This window comes from Amblyomma americanum, chromosome 2 (assembly GCF_052857255.1).
Source record: "Amblyomma americanum isolate KBUSLIRL-KWMA chromosome 2, ASM5285725v1, whole genome shotgun sequence".
Classification (NCBI taxonomy): Eukaryota; Metazoa; Arthropoda; class Arachnida; order Ixodida; family Ixodidae; genus Amblyomma; species Amblyomma americanum.
The window spans coordinates 213,392,743-213,413,010 of NC_135498.1; the positions used below are offsets into that span (position 1 = coordinate 213,392,743).

The window sequence follows — 20,268 nt, forward strand, 5'->3', positions numbered from 1 at the left end:
ATGGCAGTTGACGCCTAGGAGGCAATACAGCTATAGTTAATCGTGTGTTAAGAGCGTTAGCTCTTATTCATCACGTTTCTTGATTTCTTGGGGTCTGCTACACCTCCTACGGCGTGAAAGTGTTCCAAGTCAGAGAAATTCAAGATGGCGGCTCCCATAATAAATCGGCATAGCAGCCCAATTGCTGATTGACTGTTTACGTCATTAGTATATCGAACTGGTGATTCATTGGTAATGTCATTGATTTTGTGACGTAAAAATTAATTACTCATGTTACTCTGTTTAATCTCTTGTAACTCAGTAATTAATGAGGTCATCATAAAACGAATATGATAATTGAACTCCTCTAGATGAGTAGAAAACGTTAGACGCTAATATTAACTAATGAAGTTAATATTTATATTTACTTAAGGATAGGTTTAAATTTAATTGCCTCTAATTACTTAACCGAAGGCGTCACGATCTAACTAGCGGTATATACGTAGCGGGCTCAATGAGTAGAATATGTTAGACACCAATACTGCCTGATTAGATTAATATTTCGTAATGGTTACGCTGAACATGCCGGTCGTGAGTGTCAGTACTCGGCAGCTCACAAGGCAGTAGGCGCCCGCTCGCCGCGAGGTATGGAAAAGTAGCCTAATCAGGTGGTAATACATCGCATAGACGATAGATTCCGTTAAAAAACAGCTAACGCTCGTTACTGCAACATCTCTCAGAAGGTGGCGCCATAATTTTCTTACAAATTTATCAGGCGGCAAGCCTCTGTTAGCAGAATTGCTTACCCTGGCCGCCTTCCTATTTTGTCTTTTAATTTGTTTTCGCCGCAAGAGAGAGTGCCAGAGCTGCCTCCCAGCTTGGTGATCCATTTTTACTACTGGATGCCCGGCAGTATGGTCGCCGGAAGGTGAAGGCTCTACACAAACATAAAGACGACGGCTTTTTCGGCGAAAGACGTCTATACTGCTAACGCAGTAATACAACGCGTTTTCTACAGGCTGATCACTGGAGGCGCCAGCCACGATGCCGCCAGATTGGGCCTATTGAGGCCACTGTGTAAGTCGTCAAAATCACCAATAGGCAGGGAGCTTTGAATACAAAGTGGCAGAAGGAGACATCGATAGAATGCGGAAGCAACCGGCCGAAATGCATATCTGTAGCCAGTGTTTTGCGACAGCGTCTACATTGTTTTCAAAATCTGCAGAAAACCTAAAGCGGAATTGGATGTGGACTTCATTCAACCTTTTAATAAGGGAGTAATTACTCATTTGAATGCACCCAAACCTTCGCGTTCACACGTAGCTTGTCCAGATTCATCATCAGGAGCAACCTGACTACGTGCACAGCAGGGCAAAGGCACTTTCCATCATCATCATCAGCATGAATACGCCCACTGCAGGTCAAAGGCCCTTCCCTTACCTCTCCAATTAGCCCTGGCCGGTGCCACCTGCGGCCACCTTATCCCCCCAAAAATGCTTTATCCCATCCACCCATCTAACTTTCTGCCGACCTCTGCTACGTTTGCCTTCTCCTGGTATCCAGTCTGTTAGCCTTAAGGAAGATCGCTGACCTTGATTTCGCATGACAAGCCCTGCCCAAGTCCATTTCTGCTTATTGATTTTGACCAGGATGTCATCGACCCACGTTTGTTCCCTCACCCACTCTGCCCTCTTCTGTTCCCTCAACGATAGACCTATCATTTTCTTTCGATACCTCGCTGTGTTGTCCTCAATTAAGGCTAAACACCTTCCGTTATCCTCAATGTTTTAGCCCGGTAGGTTACTAGCGGCAAGATACAGCTGTTACATGCCTACTTTTCTCTTGAGGGATATTGCTAAACAGCCATTCATGATCTGAGAATACCGGCGAAATGTACGGCTCCCTATTTTTATTCTTCTAGTTATTTCCCTCTCGCGATCCGGATCTGCAGTCACTACCTTCCCCAAAAAGATGTATTCCCAAACCACTTCCAGAGCCTCACTACCAATTGTAAGCTGCTGTTTCCTTGCGAGGCTGTTGAACATTACTTTGCTTTCATGCATATTTACTTACTTCTTTTCAATACTCCAGGCCCCCTTACGGGCCCCTAGCAGGTAGACATACACAACATTTACATTGAAGCCAGGGCTGCATTAAACTATACAAGTTCACATGGTGGCAAGAAGACGTGTCTAAATTATTCCGACAAACTAATTATTTGATATGTGTAACGGAGGACAAACCATGTGCAGCCATCCAGACATTTAATAATATGGCGCGCGCGTCGACCAAACTGCTGGTCAGCGCCTTATGACGGCGATAAGCGTGCAACACGGCGAGAATTCGCGCACGAGCACGAAGGAAGAGCGTCGTCTGCTGCGCTGTTCCGATCACGAAGACACACGCCTTGCCACAATACCTGTCCACAAAAAAAAAAAAATAAACCGATGGGCCGTAGAGCACATATGCATGACAAAGAAATGACACTGAGACATCCTTTACCACTTTTTTTTTCCTATTACGGGAGGCCGCACTTGCAAAGCAGAGTTAAAATAACAAAAAATAAAAGGAAGGAAATACAGCACCACGTGGAAACCACTGCATGGAATGACTGAAAGACTGATTAAAGAGCTGGTTGTTGCCCCCTTTTCATGTTCCCACCTCGCTCACATAAGACGGTTCGGAATCCAGCCAATGATTTCCATCTGCGGCTGTATTCATCATCATCATCACCCTGATTACACCCACTGCAGGGCAAAGGCCTCTCCCATGTCTCTCCAATTAACCTTGTTCTTTGCTAGCTGTGCCCACCGTTTCACCGCAAACTTCTTAATCTCATCCGCCTACTTAACTTTATGCCGCCCCTTTGCTGCGCTTGCCTTCTCTTGGAATGCACTCCGTTACTCTCAAGGACCAGCGGTTATCTTGCCTTCGCATTAGATGCCCTGCCGAAGCCCAACTCTTCCCCTTGATTTCGACTAGGAAGTCATTAACCTGAGTTTGCTTCCTCACCCACTCTGCCCGCTTCCCGTCTCTTAACGTTACACCTATCATTTTTCTTTCCATGGCTTGTTGTGCTGTCCTTAACTTAAGCTGAACCCTTTTCGTTAGCCTCCACGTTTCTGCCCCGTAGGTGAGTACTGGTAAGATACAGCTGCTGCTCTATTTTCTTTCTTTTATTTTCTTATCTTAACTCTGCATCGCCAGTGCGGCCTCCTATAACGGGAAAATGAAGAGGTAAAGCACGTCTCAGTGTCACGCTTTAGTAATGAAGATGTGCTCTACTGCCCGCCGGTTTTTTGCGAACAGATCATGTGGCAGGGCGTGTGTCCTCGTAATCGGACCAGCGCAGCAGACGACGCTCTCCCTTCGGGCGCGTGCGCGAATTATCAACGTGTTGCACTCTTATCGCCGTTATAAGGCGCTCATCAGCAGTTTGGTCGATGCTCGCGCTATATCATTAAAAGTCAGGAAGGCTCTACAAGCGACTCTTCAAGAGATTATCAGTAAGAAATAATCAAACATGGTTTACTTTGAACAACATGCACGTAACAAAAAGGCGCCAAGGCGCGCAAAGCAACAGAAGGCACGCATATGATGATAGCACTGAAGAATTGGGGACACCGGAACCTAGCGAAGCAACTATGGCACGCAAGAGCTTATGCACTGCGTAGCCCGACAAGAAGGGGGGAAGTGAAACGGAAGCATAATATTCATTATGAATGATCAAAACCCTTTGTGCATAGCTGAGAGCGTTATTCTAGGGCAATAACGGTCCTGATGCTTGTAGCGAATGTTGTTAAACTCGGTGCATAGGTAATCGAGTAATCTATTTTGTTCCATTCCCGGATGCCCAGGGGAAAAAAACGAATGCTTAAATACATTTGTATGACAGGAGTATTCATTTAATGTGAGTGCATGTTTGTGTCGGGTTCGTCGAGACTGAGAGGGGGAAATAAATATATTTGACACATTGATGTTATAATCCTTATGCAACAGCTGGTATAAAATCTCTAGCGCACGTTCTCTGCTCTAATTGGAGCGTCTGAAGACATGAGATGGCTGCTAATTTAGATGGGGAGTCAGTACGCTTTTATTTGTTATGGATGACCTGGAGTGCCTTTGTAATATTTCTGGTTTCGCTATATTAGTGGTTCTTTGCGGAAACCAAATAGTGTGGGAGTACTCTAAATTAAGTCTTATGAATGTTTTCAGTGTGTTGACCTTAGCAGATATGGGTGCAAGCCGGATACACCTTTTCAAGAAAAGCAGCTTGCGTAATGTTGCCGATGTTACATTAGCGATATGTGCGTCCCATATTTGCGTGAGCGGCTAGAGGGACACCAACTTAATATCTACACCCACCATTCTGCTCTGCCTGTCTAAGTCACTGATCATTCTTTGCACTTCATCCTCTGAGTGACTTACCAAAGCAATGTCATCAGCGAATCGCCGATTACTAAGGTATTCTTCATTATCTCTTACCCTCAACAGTTCCCAAACGAAGTAAACAGACTGTGATTCGCCCGCCTGATCGTGCCTCTATGCCTGACACCATTCATTGTTGCAATTTTACTGCTGACTTTATGGAGGGCTATGGTTCCTGTGCAGCCGTTATAGATGACTTCCCGTACATTTACTTAAGGTTCTTTTCAACCATAATTCCGCAATGCAGCCATGACCGCTAAGGTTTGCACTGACTCAAATGCTTTCTTGTAATGTATGAAGGCTATATGTCATCATCATCATCATCATCATCAGCCTGACTACACCAGCTGCAGGGCAAAGGCCTCTCCCAGTTCTCTCCTATTAACCCGGTCCTTTACCAGCTGCGGCCACGTATCCCCGAAAATTTGTTTAATCTCATCACCCACCTAATTTTCTGCAGCCTCTCGCTACGCTTGCCTTCTCTTGGTATGCACTCCGTCACCCTTAAGGACCATCGGTTATCTTGCCTTCGCTTTACATGCCTTGCCCATCCCATTTCTTCCTCTTGGCTTCGACAAGAATATCATTAACTGGCGTTTGTTCCTTTACCCACTCTGCCCATTTCCGGTCTCCTAACGTTACACCTATCATTTTTCTTTCCATAGCTTGCCGCGATATCCTTAATTTAAGGCAGCTCTTTTCGTTAGCCTTCACGTCTCTGCCCCATAGGTGAGTACCGGTAAGATACAGCTAATGTGCACTTTTCTTTTGAGGGATATTGGTAAACTGCCATTCATGAACTGAGAAACCAGGCCATATTCGATTCACCCCATTCTTATTCTTCTATTTATTTTCCTCTCATGTTCCGGATCAGTGGCCGCTATCTGCCCTAAACCGATGTAGTCTCTTACTACATCCAGCACATCGCTACCAATTGTGAACTGCTGTTTCCTTGCCATGCTGTTGAACATTATTTTGGTCTTCTGCATGTTCATATAGAAAACGTACCGTTCTGCTCTGTCTGTTTAACTCATTGATCATGCCGTGCAACTCATTTACTGAGTTACTTAACAAAGTAATGTCATCAGCAATTCGCAAATTATTTAGGTATTCTCCATTAACTCTTATCCTGAAGTTCACAATCCAAGCCTTTTCATACCCACCGCTATACAGTGACCGCACTGGTAGAGCACTGCTGCATCCTTTCTGGCTTCTTTATTAGCCGGACAGGATGCTGCAAATTCTGCCGCATTTCAGCTGCCTTGTATGGCAGCATTTGTTAAAGGGGGATGCTAGGTTAAAGTTAGCTTTTTAACGGCTCCGCTAATTTTGACAAAAGCTTTCAGAGATAGCTTCTGTTCTTTTCATTAGCATATATTCGAAATTTCATCACCCTGGTTCGGTTTACGGTTTATGAGGGTTTAACGTCCACGGCGCCACAGCGCAGCGATGGCGTATAGGCCGAGCATCGGCTTCGTGTGCACGAGGACCCGGGTTTGAATTCCGGTGCCGCGCAATTCTCATCGGGCTACAGTCGATTGAATTGCATTACCTGGCCTGGGGTGCGGCCTGATCTTGGTAACCAGAAACGACAACGCACTCCCTCACCAGAGCTGCATTTGGCCTCCCTGGTGTAGTACTTGGCCCCAACCTTCTATGAACACACCGAGGCTATATGGAGCGGTTGGTTATATTCTGCGCATATCTTTATCACGTGACTGACAGTGTGAATACGGTCTGTTGTCGAGTATCCATTTAATAAAGCCTGCCTGATCATTTGGTTGACTGATGTCTAATGTTTTCTGATTCTCTTAGCGATTACCTTACTAAATAACTTCTACGCAACGCACGGCAAGCTGACCGGTCTGTAACTTTTGAAGCCTATGATGTCGCCTCTCGTATGTATTAAGATTGTGTTAGCGTTCTTCCAAGCTTCGGTTAGGCTCAAGGTCGTAAGTCGTTGCATATAAAGCATGGTTAGTTTTTCAAGCACAATCTATCCACCATCCTTCAATAGCTTTACTTGCATCCAGTCACCCTCTTAGCAGGGTGCTCTTCGCTTGTAATGCTAGACTAGTAATCTGTGCACTTATCTCCTCGGATAAGAGTGTTGGCAGCTTTCAAGCGACATCTTTCGCTCAAACAACCACAGAAAGTTTAGAGAACTAGCAGTACCAAAGCTGTGTGCTAGCACGTCACCACGTTTGGTCATTAATTCTGCGTAGTGAGTTCACCTGATCCTTGATGGCAATGATGGCTCGAAGGCACCAGAGGATGATCAAGATGATGCAGCTTGCCGACACCCACACTATCCAAGGGATGAGGTAGTAGCGGCGATTCTGCAAATAGATCAGCGCCAACATCAGCCAAACAACGTTCACAGCAGGACACGTCGCGTAAGCGTGAGGGACCTAGGGTGCGAAACACCGTGGCGCTACACTTAAGGAACTGACTGATTGCTCGAACGCTCTCCGCCACCACTTGTCTTTTCAGGCGCCACGGGGGACCAAGACACGCATAGAACGCCGATGCCAAAGAAAGAGCAGCATGGCAAACGGCGGTGTTGTCGATGGCGGCACGGTCGTGTCGCCGACTCGGAGAGAACTCAAGAAAAGATGGAAAAAGGCCGGAAAATGTATGTTCTCGCAGCAAGCCAACGAAAGCGAAAGAAACGGAGAATAACGCGTGCCAGCTCTTTAACCTAAAGCGCAACCGACAGGCTACTGATATAAGCAGCGCGAAGCTTTTCAATGCAAAACGTCTCGTCCACATCGCGCGTGCGCTTCTTTTTTAGCGGACAAAAATTCCTGACATCGAGCTGTTATGGTAACCACCGATTCAATAGTGAACCCCAAATGATTCCCTCTGAACATTTCTTGTAAGTATGCAACAAATAATAGGGTAGAACGTTCGGCCTGTTGGTATGGCGACATAATTAAAAACTTTGCGCAGAATAACACAGGACGGGAGGGACAAACACGCACACACACACACGAGCGCAAATAAGGGCCGAGCGATGTCCTCACCTTCTTTGGCGACGAAGTTCGCGCACCCTTTTTTAAGTACTTCTACATGCTCCTCCTCTGCCGTCTGGCGACGTAATGGCTCCAGAGCTGTCCACTGAAGAAATGATTTCTCGCAGTCGGAAGAATTCGTTTGCTCGTTAGCCTAATCAAAGCATAATTCTAAAAATCTGCGTGTTCTGTCCCAGCCGTTTTACCACTCCGCGCCGATCGCAATAATACTGCACGGCGTTGAACGGCGCATTTTCGGTATTCAGAAGAATTGAATCAGAAGAATCGGCATTAATTGTCGCAACCCCACGCAGCATTTCACACGACAAAGATTAGGCCGCCGCGGTGGCTCAGTGGTTATAGTGCTCGGCTGCTGACCCGAATGACGTGGGATTAATTCCGGCCGCGGTGGTTGAATTTCGATGGAGACGAAATGCTAGAGGTCCGTGTGCTGTGCGATGTCAATGCACGTTAAAGAACCCCAGGTTGCCGAAATTATTCCGGAGCTGAGCTCCATTACGGCGTCCCTCGTTGCCTAAGTCGGTTCGGGACTTAAACCCTCATAAACTAAACTAAACTAAACAAAGATTGGCAGCGGTGACAGCGCAGTGCACAATTATTTGACGGCAGTTTCACTACCATCTTCAAGATTGGGGCCAGTGCACCTCAAGTAAACTACAAGACGATTTCACGACCGCACTGCTGCCTTTTTATGAACCAAGCACCTGATGTATACACATCGCAGCTGTGCATTTTCAAGACAACTACACCGTAACTGTATCGACAAGCCTGCCATCTACGCACCCTTACTGTAATCAGAGGCTGTTACCGCTTCCTCTGGGGGCGGTCCCACATAGGACAAAATGGGCGCTTTTTCAACGAGTGTGCCCTGGACCATAAGGGACCTATGCGCCCCAGTACGTGCAGTAATTAATCTTCCCCTACGCTGCAAGAGCTGCAAAAGCTTCTTACCTTATCTGGCGAAACCAAATTCCTATTGAAGGCAAAGACAAAAACGGAAAGAGAAGTTATCGAGGCAATGTACATCGCCAAATCGGTGACAACTGCGTTAGTTCACCTTCTTTGTCGTTACCATGAAATGAGATGGAGTTTTAGATGGCGAGAAAATATGGAGCACCGCCCAATCTCGTTAAACTAAAAAACGTTTCGGCAACGCAACGGGATCCCCGTTGAACATGGCCATCGTAGCAGGGCCGAAACGTCTTTTGTTTTAAGAAGAATGGTCGGCGCTCGATACTTTTCCGCCATGAACATTCCCGACCAGACGGGTTTGCGTCTAAACCTTGATTTCAATTCATCGATGGACATATGCAGGACTCTCCATCGGTTTTAATGTACACGTGGCCTCGATATTTTATTAATCACTGCCGTGTGCATGATTTCGTTGCGTTTGGTCCTTGTTTGTTATGTTAACGGTGCTTATAAGTCTCCTGTTTTCACGAAATAAATCCGGTGTTAAGTTCTGCGCCTTGTGTTTGCGTCTCTGTGTTCTCCTCACGTCCTGTCTTCTTCGCACAGTTTTATACTTGCTGAGCCTATGAACCAATAGGCTCAACAGCAAGTTATACTTCAGTACAAACCGCAAAAGCCTGCGGCAACCGCAGCGGTGGCCTAGTGGTCTGAGCATCCGCCTCGCATGCGGGAGGTGTTGGGTTCGATCCCCAGTGCCGTCGGGTGACACAGTGGGTATACAAGCTTCCCCTGGCCTGGTGCTTGGCTTATTTAGAGTGATATGATTGGAAAATGGATCTTTGGCCCCACCTTGAGTAGAAGAAGAATACCTTGTGCCACGGCGTTGTTTGGCCACAGGTGCGCTAGCACCATAAGAGTCCTCCATCATCACCACCACCACCATCAACATCATCATCATGATAAAAGCTTGTGCGAACTCTATAGTGATATCTGTTATACAATTGGAGGAACTGCTTGCAGAAAGGGTGGTCATTTTGTCTACCTACTTGCCGGATATCCGAAGACGCGCTCAAGCACATCTGGATTGAACTTTCCCGTCAAGACATGTCTGAGCCCGCATTACTTAAGGATGTACCGAGAGAGCATCAAGGCAAACGAAACCGACACACGCAAGGACTCTGCGGTATGCCCAGTGCTCTGGAGAAATTTGGGTACGAAATATTTAGAGATATAACACACCTTGCTGAAAGAAAGATGCTAAAACCAGATTGTGAAAAATTTCCAGAAAATAAATAATAGAATACAAACAAGGCACAGAAACGAGAACAGCGAACATCCATAAAGCTTACGAGGGTGTTGTTGCGGGCTGGTCGTTTCAACATTGCGTAGAAGGTTAAGAGAACTTCTTGTCGGTAATTGATCATTGTACTTTAAAGGCGCCAAAACCACACACACACACGTACGAGAGAAGAGGACTGAACAGAGCGCCACTCACTACTGGTTTAATTTGTAGAAACCACATGCATATATATATATATATATATATATATATATATATATATATATATATATATATATATATATATATATATATATATATATATATATATATATATATATATATATATATATATACAGTCAGCCAGCTCCTGCACAAGGAGCATATTCGCACATTAAGTCGTACACGATAAGCATCGCTCAAAAAACTTTTTCTGCATTGTACAAAGATATTGAGGTTTCGATGAAGCACATATTGCCTTTCTTGCTGATATCGAACGCTTCGATCAGTTATCCGGCTTTAACATTGCTAATCCTGGTAAAGAATCCGCACCATTGAAAAACATGGCTGACAACAGCGTGAAGGGCAGGATCTGGTTTGTTTAGGTAATATTGGGCCCTATTTATTTTGTTCCACGTTTCTTCCGTGTTCCCTGATTCGCTCATTGAGACAGCGCCCGATTTGTATTATGTAGGACCGACAGCACGAGAGGAGAATTTCATAAACTACCCCTGTAGCGAACACAGAATGGTAATGTAGTAGAACACGTTCTTGGGCAAGTTGGTTCATAGCTTGAGTGGATGAAACGCACAAAAGACACGGCACATAGGCAAAGACGGACACGACACAGGCGCTACTTGAAACTGTTTATTGCATACACGCACGGCCTATTTATAGTCAAGAGGTAGGGGTGATGGAAAAAAACGCAAGCAAAGGGTAAAAGATACTGGCGATGGTATGGATACTGCATTGTAGGGAACAAAAGTGACTCAAATCTTTCTAAACTTATCTAAAAATATACTCTCATTCATTCTTATGTATGACTAGCGATGGGGTGCTTATGCAGGAACTCCCGCCTTTTTTAATCCGGTGGGCTTCTAGCAGTTCTCGGGCAGTGTTATCTTTACTTCTGCAAAGGATTTGAGTTTCCTGGAGCTTTGGTTGACAATTCTTCTTCTCTTCTTTGCCGCAGTCCTTGCAGTGATGCGGCAAATGTGACCAGGTACCAACTCTTAGTGATCGTTTGTGCTCGGTTAAACGTGCATTAATACATCGGCCTGTCTGGCCGATGTACACCTTTCCACAGGTCAGCGAGATGATATAAACCACCCCCACAGCGCATTTCAGAAACCGGTTTACATGCTTAATTTCACATTCTGTTGATTTGGCATCATCATTCCCAATCTTTCGACACAGCGATGCAAGTTTTCTGGGTGCAGAGAAGACCACTGGTACTTTGTATTTTGCAGCAACACGCTTAAGATTATGAGCCACTTTGTGGGAGTATGGAATCACTGGCGGTTTGATTTTCTTTTCAGATACTTCACCATCTTCGCTCTTCCTTTCTCTTTACTTTTTTTATTTTTTTTCAGTAATGCTTCCGTGACAGAACTAATCACCAGGGAAGGAAAGCCTGCCTGTCTAAGCTTTTGTATCTGTATATCAAAGCTTTCCTGTACTTTATGACAGCACAATTTTTTGAGAGATGTTTCAAGGCACATGATGGCAATGGCACGTTTCACAGTTTTAGAGTGCGTCGAATCGTAGGGCAACAATTCTTTGCGGGCACGAGGTCGATACATCCAGTAAACGCTTTCGTCAGTAATGGTTATGTCAATATCTAAAAACTGTAACGTTTTTCTTCCGCGAGTTCATAAGTAAAATCTAAACCCTTGCCATGTTGTTTAAAATGTAAAAGGATATCCTGCACAGTTTGCAAATAAGTCAAGGGTGATTGCTTAGTCAATATAATTAAAAAATTGTCAACGTACCTAAAGGTGTTGAGAATTTTGCTTGCGTCAAATGCCACCGATAAGGTTCTGTCAATGCCCGCAAGAAAGATGTTGCACAGTACGGGAGCGACGCACGAATCAATGCATATTCCTCTTTTTTGCACATACATTTCACTTTGAAAAGAAACGCTTGTCGAAGACAAATAAAACTCTAAGAATGCTAAAAAGTTATCTGCAGATATTCCGGCAGTATTTTGGAAAGCAATCAGGCCGCTTGTTTCAATGCAGGCCAGGACAGATGCCATCAACTCTGCATGTGGTATAGAGTAAAAGAGATCAACCACATCTACAGAAAAAATACAACCTAGTGATTCGTTCTCCCGCAGAAATTGAATGATTTCCAGACTGTTCTTGACACCAAACGGATCTTCCACTACCAGGTTATTGAGTTGTTTTTGAAGGTAGCGGCTAACAAGATTTTGCCAGGAACCTCTTTCGCTCACTATGCACCTGAAAGGTACACTTTTCTTGTGTGTCTTCGCTGTGAAAAACACATCCAAACTATTGCGCTTGCTGTCGTGAATACCTTTTGCGAGCTTCTCTAAACCGAGTTCTTCACATACGGAAATTGCCCGAATTTTTAACTTTCCAGGTTTCAGTTTTGTAGTCTTGAAATTCTTGTGGATGACCTGGACTGCTTTCTCGCTGAACATGCCTGACGGCAAGACGACGAAGCCTCCTTCTTTGTCGGCCTGCATAAGTCGTAGGTCATTGTCGTTGAAAAAATCTACGACATGCTTCATTGGAGATCGTTGGCGAGGTCCGAAAGTAGGTACCGTCCTGATCAGGCGGTCAACACCGTCGAGCAGGCACCTTTCTTTGTCCTCCACATCCGCTTTTGCTAGAAATCTGTCGATTGAGGGAAAGGAACTCATGTTCCGGGATCCTCGGCTCGAGGCTGTACTTCGGTCCCTTCTTGATGACTTGAACGACGTCTTCCGGAACGTATGCTCCCCCGAGAATCTGAAGAGCCGTACCGCCGTCTTGGGCTTCTTTCCTTCCTTTGGGTAGCAAAAGCAGAGTCCTTTGCCACATGAATTCTGTGGTCTGGGCTGCTAGTTTCCGCAGAGACTGTAGCTTTGTGCCGCTAATGGTCATAGGGTCCCGAGAAAAACGCATTAAACGAAGCCAATCGTAGAACAGACGAGCCTGTCTCCATAGCTCGGATCGTAGGATCCGGCACATCCTTTTAACATGACCGAGGGAGGGTCTGGCGAAACCAAACAATGCGGCAAGTTCATGAGGTATAAGTCCTTTCTTCATGCAGTACCCATAAACCCTCGCACGACACGTCGCAAGGGCGATATGGCAAAACACCAGTGCAGGTTGAGGATGACTTGAAGAGACACATAGAAAAAGGGCCCTCTGTAGAAGAAAGGTATTGTAGTAGAACACGTTCTTGGGCAAGTTGGTTCATAGCTTGAGTGGATGAAGCGCACAAAAGACACGGCACATAGGCAAAGACGGACACGACACAGGCGCTACTTGCAACATTTTATTGGACACACGCACGGCTTATTTATAGCCAAGAGGTAGGGGTGATGAAAAAAAAAAACCACAAGCAAAGGGTAAAAGATACTGGCGATGGTATGGATACTGCATTGTAGGGAACAAAAGTGACTCAAATCTTTCTAAACTTATCTAAAAATATACTCTCATTCTTATGTATGACTAGCGATCGGTTGCTGATGCAGGAACTCCCGCCTTTTTTAATCCGGTGGGCTTCTAGCAGTTCTCGGGCAGTGTTATCTTTACTTCTGCAAAGGATTTGAGTTTCCTGGAGCTTTGGTTGACAATTCTTCTTCTCTTCTTTGCCGCAGTCCTGTCTTGCGGGCATCTTTCTTGCGGGCATTGACAGAACCTTATCGGTGGCATTTGACGCAAGCAAAGTTCTCAAGACCTTTAGGTACGTTGACGATTTTTAAATTACATTGACTAAGCAATCACCCTTGACTTATTTGCAAACTGTGCAGGATATCCGTTTAGATTTTAAACAATATAGCAAGGGTTTGGATTTTACTTATGAACTCGCGGAAGAAAAAAAGTTACAGTTTTTAGATATTGACATAACCCTTACTGACGAAGGCGTTGGCTGGATATATCGACCTCGTGCCCGCAAAGAATTGTTGCCCTACGATTCGACGCACTCTAAGACTGTGAAACGTGCAATTTCCATCATGTGCCTTGAAACAACTTTCAAAAAATCGTGCTGTCATAAAGTACAGGAAAGCTTTGATATACAGATACAACAACTTAGACAAGCAGGCTTTCTTTCCCTGGTGATTAGTTCTGTCACGGAAGCATTACTGAAAAAAGTAAAAAAAGAAAGAGAAAGAAAAAGCGAAGATGGTGAAGTATCTGAAAAGAAAATCAAACCGGTGGTGATTCCATACTCCCACAAAGGGGCTCATAATCTTAAGCGTGTTGCTGCAAAATACAAAGTACCAGTGGTCTTCTCTGCACCCAGAAAACTTGCATCGCTGGGTCGAAAGATTGGGAATGATGATGCCAAATCAACAGAATGTGAAATTAAGCATGTAAACACGTTTCTGAAATGCGCTGTGGGGGTGGTTTATATCATCCCGCTGACCTGTGGAAAGGTGTACATCGGCCAGACAGGCCGATGTATTAATGCACGTTTAACCGAGCACAAACGATCACTAAGAGTTGGTACCGGGTCCCATTTGCCGCATCACTGCAAGGACTGCGGCAAAGAAGAGAAGAAGAATTGTCAACCAAAGCTCCAGGAAACTCAAATCCTTTGCAGAAGTAAAGATAACACTGCCCGAGAACTGCTAGAAGCCCACCGGATTAAAAAAGGCGGGAGTTCCTGCATCAGCACCCCATCGCTAGTCATACATAAGAATGAGAGTATATTTTTAGATAAGTTTACAAAGATTTGAGTCACTTTTGTTCCCTACAATGCAGTATCCATACCATCGCCAGTATCTTTTACCCTTTGCTTGCGTTTTTTTATATCACCCCTACCTCTTGGCTATAAATAAGCCGTGCGTGTATCCAATAAACAGTTGCAAGTAGCGCCTGTGTCGTGTCCGTCTTTGCCTATGTGCCGTGTCTTTTGTGCGCTTCATCCACTCAAGCTATGAACCAACTTGCCCAAGAACGTGTTCTACTACAATACCTTTCTTCTACAGTGGGCTTTTTTCTATGTGTCTCTTCAAGTAAACCTCAACCTGCACTGGTGATTTGCCATATCGCCCTTGCGACGTGTCATGGGAGGGTTTCTGGGTACTGCATCAAGAAAGGACTTATACCTCATGAACTTGCCACATTGTTTTGTTTCGCCAGACCCTCCCTCGGTCATGTTAAAAGGATGTGCCGGATCCTACGATCCTAGCTATGGAGACAGGCTCGTCTGTTATACGATTTTCTTCGTTTAATGTCTTTTTCTCGGGACCCTATGACCATTGCCGGCACAAAGCTACAGTCTCTGCGGAAACTAGCAGCCCAGACCACAGAATTCATGTGGCAAAGGACTCTGCTTTTGCTACCCAAAGGAAGGAAAGAAGCCCAAGACGGCGGTACGGCTCTTCAGATTCTCGGGGGAGCATACGTTCCGGAAGACGTCGTTCAAGTCATCAAGAAGGAACCAAAGTACGGCCTCGAGCCGAGGATTCCGGAACATGAGCTCCTTTCCCTCAATCGACAGATTTCTAACAAAGCCGATGTGGAGGACAAAGAAAGGTGCCTGCACGACGGTGTTGACAGCCTGATCAGGACGGTACCTACTCTCGGACCTCGCCAACGATCTCCAATGAAGCATGTCGTAGATTTTTTCAACGACAATGACCTACGACTTATGCAGGCCGACAAAGAAGGAGGCTTCGTCGTCTTGCCGTCAGGCATGTTCAGCGAGAAAGCAGTCCAGGTCATCCACAAGAATTCCAAGACTACAAAACTGAAACCTGGAAAGGTAAAATTTCGGGCAATTTCCGTATGTGAAGAACTCGGTTTACAGTAGCTCGCAAAAGGTATTCACGACAGCAAGCGCAATAGTTTGGATGTGTTTATCACTGCGAAGACACACAAGGAAGGTGTACCTTTCAGGTGCATAGTGAGCAAAAGAGGTTCCTGGCAAAATCTTGTTAGCCGCTACCTTCAAAAACAACTCAATAACCTGGTAGTGGAAGATCCGTTTGGTGTCAAGAACAGTCTGGAAATCATTCATTTTCTGCGGGAGAACGAATCACTAGGTTGTATTTTTTCTGTAGATGTGGTTGATCTCTTTTACTCTATACCACATGCAGAGTTGATGGCATCTGTCCTGGCCTGCATTGAAACAAGCGGCCTGATTGCTTTCCAAAATACTGCCGGAATATCTGCAGATAACTTTTTAGCATTCTTAGAGTTTTATATGTCTTCGACAAGCGTTTCTTTTCAAAGTGAAATGTATGTGCAAAAAAGAGGAATATGCATTGGTTCGTGCGTCGCTCCCGTACTGTGCAACATCTTTCTTGCGGGCATTGACAGAACCTTATCGGTGGCATTTGACGCAAGCAAAGTTCTCAAGACCTTTAGGTACGTTGACGATTTTTTAATTATATTGACTAAGCAATCACCCTTGACTTATTTGCAAACTGTGCAGGATATCCTTTTAGATTTTAAACAACATGGCAAGGGTTTTGATTTTACTGATGAACTCGCGGAAGAAAAAAAAGTTTGTTTTTAGATATTGACATAACCATTACTGATGAAGGCGTTTGCTGGATGTATCGACCTCGTGCCCGCAAAGCATTGTTGCCCTACGATTCGACGCACTCTAAGACTGTGAAACGTGCAATTGCCATCATGTGCCTTGAAACAACTTTCAAAAAATCGTGCTGTCATAAAGTACAGGAAAGCTTTGATATACAGATACAACAACTTAGACAAGCAGGCTTTCTTTCCCTGGTGATTAGTTCTGTCACGGAAGCATTACTGAAAAAAATAAAAAAAGTAAAGAGAAAGGAAGAGCGAAGATGGTGAAGTATCTGAAAAGAAAATCAAACCGCCGGTGATTCCATACTCGCACAAAGTGGCTCATAATCTTAAGCGTGTTGCTGCAAAATACAAAGTACCAGTGGTCTTCTCTGCACCCAGAAAACTTGCATCGCTGTGTCGAAAGATTGGGAATGATGATGCCAAATCAACAGAATGTGAAATTAAGCATGTAAACCCGTTTCTGAAATGCGCTGTGGGGGTGGTTTATATCATCCCGCTGACCTGTGGAAAGGTGTACATCGGCCAGACAGGCCGATGTATTAATGCACGTTTAACCGAGCACAAACGATCACTAAGAGTTGGTACCGGGTCACATTTGCCGCATCACTGCAAGGACTGCGGCAAAGAAGAGAAGAATTGTCAACCAAAGCTCCAGAAAAGTCAAATCCTTTGCAGAAGTAAAGATAAGACTGCCCGAGAACTGCTAGAAGCCCACCGGATTAAAAAAGGCGGGAGTTCCTGCATCACCACCCCATCGCTAGTCATACATAAGAATGAGAGTATATTTTTAGATAAGTTTAGAAAGATTAGAGTCACTTTTGTTTCCTACAATGCAGTATCCATATCATCGCCAGTATCTTTTACCCTTTGCTTGTGTTTTTTTCCATCACACCTACCTATTGGCTATAAATAAGCCGTGCGTGTATCCAATAAACAGTTGCAAGTAGCGCCTGTGTCGTGTCCGTCTTTGCCTATGTGCCGTGTCTTTTGTGCGCTTCATCCACTCAAACAGAATGGTGCAATGAAGTGAAGTAGCAGTCACTGACCATAGTCGAAAAAGAAAGACGTTTCGAAACCCGTACAGGATTCTTGTTCACAGTGAGCAGGACAAGAGCGGTGGCGAATTTATATCCGGAGAATATGACGTAAAGATCGGGCGTAGATGCTTGGCATGGGGCCAGCGTTCTTGTTTAATGTTGCTTGTGTTGTTTGGATGATTAGCGATTCCAGCAGAAGGCGCGTCGTCAGGTTTCTTTCTTTAGTTAAGATGGAGGCAACGCCCCAGTCAATCTGGTAGCCAGTGTCGTGTGCATGACCCGCCAGCGCATTTGTGGCATGCTTTTTGTTTTTCACATCAAGTTGGTGGTCCTTTATGCGTCTTCAGAACTTTCCTGTCTCACCGATGTAGGCATGATTGCAGTTCAGGAATGGTATTTTTTATTATTTAAGCTCGTGCCCCCGGATAACAAGAAACTTTACTACCGCCTCCTATGCACAAATGGTTCGGCTCCTGCTATGTACGGTCTACCGAAGATCCACAAGCCTGGAGTCCCCCTACGCCCAATAGTGGACTTCACAAGGTCGCCACTGTATCGATTTTCGGGGTACCTCCACGAAGTGTTCAGCCCTTTATCCGGAAAGACTAGGACGTACATCGGGAACTCTTCAAATTTTGTTCAGAAACTGCATGACTTGGAATTGGACGCAGAGGACGTAATGGTCTCCTTCGACGTCACGGCACTCTTCACCAGTGTCCCGGTTGACCTAGCCGTTGCCACGTGCGAGGAAGCGTTGGAGAAGGACCGCAATCTGGCAAGTCGTACGCCCTTCAACGTTCCAGAGCTGAGCACACTGCTACGGTTCTGCCTAAGCAATACGTATTTTTCCTTTAATTCAAAGTTCTACAGACAGACCCAAGGCACTGTGATGGGCGCTTCTATATCGGTCACCACAGCAAACCTCGTCATGGAAGCACTAGAGGACAAGGTATTGAATGCTTTGACTCCAGCACCCAAGGTCTTCTACCGGTATGTCGACGACTGTTTTTGCATTGAAAGAGGACGCGTCGCGGTTTCTACATGAACTAAACAGTGTCGAACCAAGATTGAAGTTCACGGCCGAGTTTGAGCATGAAAACCGCTTTCCCTTCTTGGATGTCCTGGTCGAGCGGAGGGACAATCGCCTTTCGTTCTCTGTGTACAGAAAGCCTACGCACACAGCCCAGTACTTAAATTTTCATTCAAATCATCCAGTTGCGCACAAAGCCTCCGTCGTCACATCACTGACCAAACGTGCGACATGTGTCTGCAAAAGCCAAGAAGATCAAGAAAAGGAGTTAAAAAGAGTGCACGAAGAACTGTCATCCAACGGTTATCTGAGCCGCTTCATATCAAAGATACAAGAACGAGCTGCACATCCGGCTACCACTGATTGTAGGACGTATCGAACACGAGCAGGCATTCCATACATGCCTAGCATCAGCGAAGCGTTGTCTCGTGTCTTCTCAAAATACGACTTACGCGTGGCCCACATGCCTGTCAGCAAGCTGCGGAATCAGCTAATGAATGTGAAAGACCGACTACCAAATGAGCAGTTTCCAGGAGTCGTCTACAAAATACCATGCCTGAACTGCAATCATGCCTATATCGGTGAGACAGGAAAGTTCTCAAGACGCATAAAGGACCACCAACGTGATGTGAAAAACAAAAAGCATGCCACAAATGCGCTGGCGGGTCATGCACACGACACTGGCCACCATATTGACTGGGGCAATGCCTCCGTCTTATCTAAGGAAAGAAACCTGACGACGCGCCTTCTGCTGGAATCGCTATTCATCCAAACAACACAAGCAACATTAAACAAGAACGCTGGCCCCATGCCAGGCATCTACGCCCGATCTTTACGTCACATTCTCCGGATATAAATTCGCCACCGCTCTTGTCCTGCTCACTGTGAACAAGAAACCCGTACAGGTTTCGAAACGTCTTTCTTTTTTCGACTATGGTCAGTGACTGCTACTTCACTTCATTGCATCACCATGCCTGACCAGACGGATTTCCGTCGAACTCTTGACTACATGAACTTTCGGAGCATTTACGGACAAGACGTGGTCACCAAGATTCGTCGCTTTGTTTCACTAACTTCAAGAGTCGCAGCCTTCAAGACCCATCTAGACTTCAACCTGACATGCAGGTGGGAGAACCTGGTACCAAAGTCTCTCCGTCTCAAAACTCCCGTCCACTCCGTCTGGGGCCACCAGATCATTTAACACGCTGAAAGAAAACTGGTACTTGCACGTGTTTAGGAATGCCGGCAGAAGATAAAGCGCCTCGAGACCGACTCGTTTTTCGCGCGGAGGCAGCTGGAATACATTGTCCAAGAGTGCTTTCCGGACGTACAACAGCGCGCCAACTACACGGCAGCAGTAAGAGAACGGCATTGCAAGGCATCGCATGAGAAGAAGATTGATGCTCTTCGGATTCCAAGGAAAGAGAACAAAAGACAGGTTGTGGTGAACCTCTCCTCCTACAAGCCAAGCGCAGCAGAAACCTCTGTCCTCTGCCGCGGTTTGAGCTTTAATACACCTCGCCCACCAGAAAAGAAAAAGGTAATCTGTGCGGTTGAGCGTGCGGTAAGCCTGCTACCTATGAACGTCCGAGATGAAGCCCGCACTGGCGCCATTGGCGTTCTCTCGAAGTGGCGGCATAAAGCCCTCTTCTCTGTGGCTGAGAAACGAGCCATACGCGACCTCAGAAGGAACCCGAAGATTGCCATCTTACCGGCAGACAAAGGGAATGCTACCGTCCTGCTCAACCGCAGTGAATACAATGACAAGATGATCGGTTTACTGAACGACGGCACCTACTTGTCTGTACCACGCGATCCTACGGCCAGATTGCAA

General features: G+C 45.5%; 1 protein-coding gene across 8 annotated transcripts in view; it reads right to left on the minus strand.

The window, feature by feature from the left end:
• Nucleotides 1–20,268, minus strand: part of LOC144119452 (uncharacterized) — an 816,664-nt gene that overhangs the window by 210,455 nt on the left and 585,941 nt on the right. For all 8 annotated transcript variants that reach the window (XR_013312371.1, XM_077652055.1, XM_077652062.1 and 5 more), the window contains exon 4: nt 6,642–6,746. Coding sequence is in view for 7 of the 8 variants with exons in the window: in XM_077652055.1 (XP_077508181.1) it covers nt 6,642–6,746 (105 nt within the window). In the remaining variant the exon portion in view is untranslated. The remainder of the gene's footprint in view (nt 1–6,641; nt 6,747–20,268) is intronic.